The following is a 6,374-nucleotide window of genomic DNA, read 5'->3' on the forward strand; positions in this document are numbered from 1 at the left end:
ATATATATGTATCCTTCTTAATAAGGTAACAACCTAAAGAAATGTTTGTTGGGTTAAACAGGCTTACTTGACATTTTATAGATTATTTGTTATATATGTAAATAACAAATGTTTACATAAAGTTTTATACTGTTTACATATTTAAAAAAAAAATACTTTTTCTGTTTAAATCTAGTCATATTTTTTTCTTTTCTGTCTTCAGAGCCAAGCCAGATTTTATAACTGCATTACTGTCATTCTTAACATCTTACATCTGCTCAAACTCTGTGCATACACATTTATTCACCATTTTGCTTTTGATTAATCAGAATTCATGTTTTTATTCATATCCACCAACATATAAACTGATCCTCACAGGATTTTACATGTCTGTTGCTGTAATTCTTGTAATAAGACTATAACACCTTTAAACAAGAGCCATTGTCAATCAAGCAGATAACTGAAGGAGTCAGTGGAACAGGAGGTACTATAAATACTGTAAATTTAATCCTCAGAAATTCCCTTAAACATGTTAAACCTTCCATCCATCCATCATCTTTACCCACTTCTTCCTTTTTGGGTCGTGGGAGTCACTTGTGTCCATGTCCAGTAGTCATTGAGAGGCAGGGTACACCCTGGACAGGTTGCAAGCCCATCACAGAGACACATAGAGATAAACAAGACAAACAACCATTAGACAAAGTTTAGAACTACAACAAAACTCCAAGCAAAGCTGTTATTCACCAAAACACAGGATCCAGTATGTATAAAAATTCAAAATCTACTGGTAATCCCAAATGTGACCATGAACCTAAAAACCAGCTGAGGACCTCTTAAAGTTAAAGACAACATAAAGTTGTTTTTTGTAAATTAAAATAATAAAATAGAAGATTATTCAGTTCAGACATTTTAAAGAAGGAAATCTGATTATTATTATTATTTATTTATTTATTTATTTATTTATTTTATTGTTATTTATGTATTTATTTTACTTGTGAGGAAATCTTTAGTGGCACCCAATCTCCACAGTGAAGCACGGTGGTGGTTGCATCATGCTGTGGATGTGTTTGTCATCAGTAGCTCTTGAAAAAGTAATGTAAGGCAGAGGTTCACATTACGATGACTCTTAGCGTGCAGATAAGGAAACACTTGAGTGGTTTCACCTGAGAGAACTGTCAAACTTCTTGGAATCCTATTGAGAATTTATGATTTGACATAAAGACACAACCCATTCTGCCTAAACAAGTTTTGGCAGTTTGCGGACACAATCGCTGCAGTCATAGTTCTTGTTCACCTTAAAACAAACTACATGTATCTTCGAAGTGAAATGTCTGTTGTGTCACAAAAATCAGTTTTTATCTCTGGTTGTAACAGAAAGTAAAAAAGTCAGAGGGCAAATGAGTCTTCATGACACGTAAATGGCAGATTGGCACCCAGTTCATGTTGAATATGTGAGAATGCACATTTAAGTTATGTTTTAGTCTTATTGTATTGTTTTTTTCTCTTTTCATATTAGTTTTCATGTTATGTCTCACTTCAATTGAGGTGGTGCAGGAACACCTGTGAAATGATCATCTACATAACATGAGCATCAAAGTAAACTTAGACCTAGATCATGATGTAACCAAACTGGATTTGGAAATAGATTCTGTGTTTTCTGTCTCTTTCAGGTCAGAGGAAAAGTGGGTTATTATGAGGCCCACATCTCTGGGAGTCGGACTCAAGTACCTAATAGTGAGTTCCAGCGAAGCCCTCGGCCTGCTCGACGAGTGACTAGCCAAAGTCCTTCCCATCCCAACCAAGGAAACACGGCTTTTGAATACCCAATGATTCAGCCACAAGGAACAAAACTTCCTGCTGTTGTCCAAAATGGCCGAGAAGTGGAAGAAAGAATGACCGAAAGAAAAAAGGAAGAAGAAGAGAGGGATGTAGGTCAAAAGAATGGCAGTGCCACTAAAACAAATAAAGAAAACATTTATCAAAATGACTGCCACTCAGAAACAACTGCACCAACTCTCTTTGTTGATGGGCTGCTGGTTCAAGGTTCATCTGAGGCATCAGAAAACGGTGCAACAACGGCTGATAAAGGGGATGAACTCAGACAAAAGGAGGGAGGAAATGATAAAAAGAGGGTAGATGAAAGCGAACGGACAGAGAGAGAACCAATAGATGGGAAAGAGGACTGTTGCTGTCCTAAAGTTCTGCTTCAGACGGATGGGAACGGGTCAGACGATTTACATCAAGCACAAGACAATAAGAACTCTCTGTGTTTGCAAGATCCAGGTGATCAGACCTGCAGCTCTTCTGCCCTGCCTCCCTCCATCCCTGCAGTCATAGTTACTGACCACGGTTTGGAGAGCACACCTCATACTACTGAAAGCTCTGGGTCAGAACAGGGACGGTCCTGCTCCACCAGCCGCAGCTCCAGCCCTATTCCAAACTCCACCACTCGGTCTCTAAGGAAGCTGTCTTCCTCCTCCACCTCCTCAGCCGGTTTCTCCTCTTCTTGGGAAGAGTCAGAGGAGGACATCTCCAGTGATACGGAGAAGGGAGAGAATCTTCTCAACCCAGAACACCTGAGTTCTCAACAGAAAGCGGTAAGAAGATTAAAAGTTTGAGAGTGCACTCTTGCTTTTAGTACCCGTCAGCTTGACAAAAGAGGTTATCTCTTCAGCTCCCACATATTCCTGCTGATTGTTTAAAGCTGTGGTTCAAAAGTTGGGGTTAGGACTCGTTTGTAGGTAATAGCATCAAGTGGTCTTAAAGGAACTGGTCCAGATGGCATGATTTAATCTTTTTTTTGTTGTTATCTACCTGGATGATTGAGCTTACAATTGATTTATCAAATGGCCTTCTTAAGATAATCTCCAAGAATCTAGTTAATAGCATATTTCATATATTTGACATAAATATTTCATTAGTTTAAAAAGTCATTAATGGATATTACTCATACAGTAGTGGTTTGTGTTTGTTGTATTGTCATTATACTCATCTTTGGCTCATTAACAGTGTTTGTAAGTGGTACAAGTTTCTGGTATTATGTGGGCTTTATGTGGTTACAGTCATGATAATCCTCAGAGCTTTAAGGGATAGTTCAGATCTTTGAAAGTGGGGTTTGGTGGAAAGGTTATAAACAATTATTATCTCACCTGCTACAGATAACTTTTTGAATGACACTTTAAAGAAAGGAAGGTTTTTGACCTGATTTGATCTTTGAGCCAAGTCAAAACTAACCCAATTTCTCCAAACTGAGCATTTGGTCTGCTCTGACTAGCTATTAACTTGTCAGTGTGGTCAGAATTATGGTAAACGCCCTTTTTCCCCAAACTGAGGTTGTTTCAAAGGTGATCTTTTGATCTTTTTATCTTCATCAGATAAGCTAATAAGTGTTCAAAACCTTTCTACAGGACTCCACTTCAGAAGATTTAAACTTGTCTTTTTAAGCGGAAGACAACTGAACCTCTGTTCTTGTTTTTTTGAGGAACGTTTGACTTTTCATTGATGAGACACCCTCACTTTAACTGACTTATAGGAAATTATTTGTCAGGTAGATCTGAGGAAACCAAGAACCCAAATGTTTTGAAGTCCAGTTTTCTTCTACTTTATCTGCATGAGGGCACTTCAGTGTTTATATTGACATTTTTGACACGGTTCTACTGATGCGGTTGCCTCTCTCAGCTGGTTATGGTTCACTCTTTATGTAACATATTGACTAATTTAAGAAATAATTTGGTCATGCTGAAATGTTCTCAGAGGAAGAGTCAATTATGTTGATCTTCTTGGACCTGTTGGCTTTAAAAAGCTATTTCCCTTTGTTATTTATAACTTGTAATATTCTAATTTAAAAAAATTCTAACTTGTCTTTATGATCAAACCCAAGCACAAACACAAAACTCTGGCCCTTTTATTCAATCTCATCTATATTTGTTCTGTCTACAGGCGTGCTGTGTAACCACCATGCTGAAGAGAGCATATTAAGCTAAAACATGTTGAATATATTAGAAAATGGAGCTTCTGAGCTGTACCAGGTATTTTTATTTTATTAGAATCTAAAACCCAGCAGGTGCTTTTCTTGGAAAGAGATTGAGCTTACCTTCTATGTTTGTGTGTGACTTTATTTTCTTCATTGTTTTTGAGATATGCAACGAGCACACAAGGAAAAAATCTGTCACAACCAGTTCTGCTGAACTGCTTTTTGCGTAACACATTTCCAAACAGAGCTACAGAGAATCTGCAGGGATAGAAAAAGTCATGAAGAACCATTTACCGATTGGCTATGTAAATGTGGCGTGCGCATAGAAATAAAACTTTCAGGTGTGGCAGTACAGTGAAGTCATGCATGTGAGAATGCAAAGAAGCTCCTGTCTTGGTGAGTTAGTTTTAGAAGCCCCTTGTTCGTGCGCCTCATTTGTTTCTGAAGGTGTTTGTGCACGTGTTTGGAGGCTGCTGCGTCAAAGCGCCCCAAGCCTTATGCCTGAGTTACCGCTCAAAGCATCAGTACTCGCTCTGTGCGCCTCCAACGTGCGTGAAAATGTGCATTTGTTTAGCTCAGGGCTTTTTTCCTGTCCTTTAAAAACTAAAGGTTTGACATGTGAGCATGTTTAAGAGAAAGCATGTTTGGAAGAAAAAGGGAAAGCAGTTGTCAGTCTCACACACTTTGATTCTATTTGCATTTGAACACAGTTCAAAGACGAGGTTAAGGCCTGTTTGGCTATAGTGTGTGGGTGCCAGTGTTTAGTCTGTAGCCAAAAACTTTTTGCTTTAAACAAAAAAATTTAAGTTTAAAAGTTAAAAAGTTTAACAGACCTTGTTTTCTTTTTATTATAAACTGCTAACATCATAATTGTTTTTTATAGGTGTTTATGAAAGCAAAAATCTTTTAGATTGTTCTCAATTTCTTGAATCGCTTCATTTAACATGCAGCTCTCCCTGATGGTAGACAACACAAGTCATTTGTTTAAAGGACTCTGGCTGATGGATTTGAATAGTGTTTGTATTGTTCTTTGCATATTTCCATTCATTGATTTGTTTTTTTTGTTTTTATCGAGGCAAAGACAGAGCCAAAAGCTCTAATGTTGTTTGGAAGCATTTTAATTTAAAGGTTTGACTTCCCCCACTTACAGCATGGAAACGTCAACCGTGTTGCTTGTTTATATTCTCGTTCGTACTTAAGCAAACATGATGTGTGTGCAAGAGGCAAACGTGCAGGAACACATAAAGCATGCTCGTTCATGTGGGAGGTATGTGGGAGCGAGGAGAGGGACTGAGAGGAGTGATACTCACAAAGTAAGTGAGCATTAAGCTGGCAGAGACAAAATAAATTTGTCTTTAGTTGCAGAAAAGATAGAAAGTTACATAAAAGCACTTGTTTGTTTTCACCTTGAAACATTTGGAAATCTACCAGGAAATACACAGATGTGAAAGTGTGGCTCTGACAGCTATAAACTTATCAAGGTGAAAGAAACGTGCGGGGCAATAAAACCTTTATTGCATACTGGGGGAAATCAAAGTACAAGATGTGTGTGATCACATCAGTCATGCTTTATCACCGTTGATACATTTATCTTTACAGTTCATTTCTCCCTCCACAGCCGGCATAATTAAAACATCCTTTTGAATTACTTGTCCAAGTAGGCATGACACAACTTTGTTTTGGTCTTACCTGCTGAATGATGTTAACATGCTGGTAACTGGTTGAAGCTGGAGTCTGAACAGAGCCTTATATAGACACTGTTCACTGCTGGCCAGCTCTCCATAAGGCAAAGGCACATCCATATGTGTTGAGATGGTTGAATTTTTTTTCATCCTGTTCTGGTAGTTTTGTAGTTAAAGAACACCTGTGTTAAATTTGTATCAGTATTTATTTTCCTCTAAGATTTGGAGAAGAAAAAAAACGTGATTTTCTTTCTTTCTCATATTTGAGCAACAGGGCTGCAGACATTTGTGTGACCAGCTGGTCTTTATTACTCCATTACTGTGGTGTGTTGATGTTTACGTCTCATCCACAAACAAACAAAAATATAATAATTCATTTAGGGGAGGCTGCACCTTGTTGACACAAACCATGTGGATTTTCATGTTTGTCTTAATTCCTAATTAGTTTTCTTCACACCTACGGTATCTTTATTTTTTTTTCCAACCTTCAAGCTAACGTGGCGTCAGTGCATTCTTACTGGTTGGTTGATGAACGCAAGATTTCGTTTACGCTGTCTGAAGAATTTCTGAGGCTACTGGTGCAACAAACACTTAAAACTTTCCATAGTCTCACTTAGGAATAATGTTTTGGAGTCTTGATTTTTCTGTGTTGTTTGGGAGAAACTAAACTTGCTCAGTGTCTGCCAGTTTTTGTAGGTTGAGGGGTCTCAGCTGTACAGCTCCCCCCCCCCCCCCCCCCC

At 38.1% G+C, this 6,374-nt stretch overlaps 1 protein-coding gene across 1 annotated transcript in view; it reads left to right on the top strand.

Moving 5' to 3' along the window:
- Positions 1-6,374, top strand: part of itpkb (inositol-trisphosphate 3-kinase B) — a 34,980-nt gene that overhangs the window by 7,824 nt on the left and 20,782 nt on the right. Inside the window, exon 5 of the mRNA XM_037685377.1 lies at positions 1,650-2,576. Coding sequence (XP_037541305.1) covers positions 1,650-2,576 — 927 coding nt within the window. The remainder of the gene's footprint in view (positions 1-1,649; positions 2,577-6,374) is intronic.

Source organism: Nematolebias whitei, chromosome 12 (genome assembly GCF_014905685.2).
Source record: "Nematolebias whitei isolate Nwh7 chromosome 12, NemWhi1, whole genome shotgun sequence".
NCBI classification, from domain to species: domain Eukaryota; kingdom Metazoa; phylum Chordata; class Actinopteri; order Cyprinodontiformes; family Rivulidae; genus Nematolebias; species Nematolebias whitei.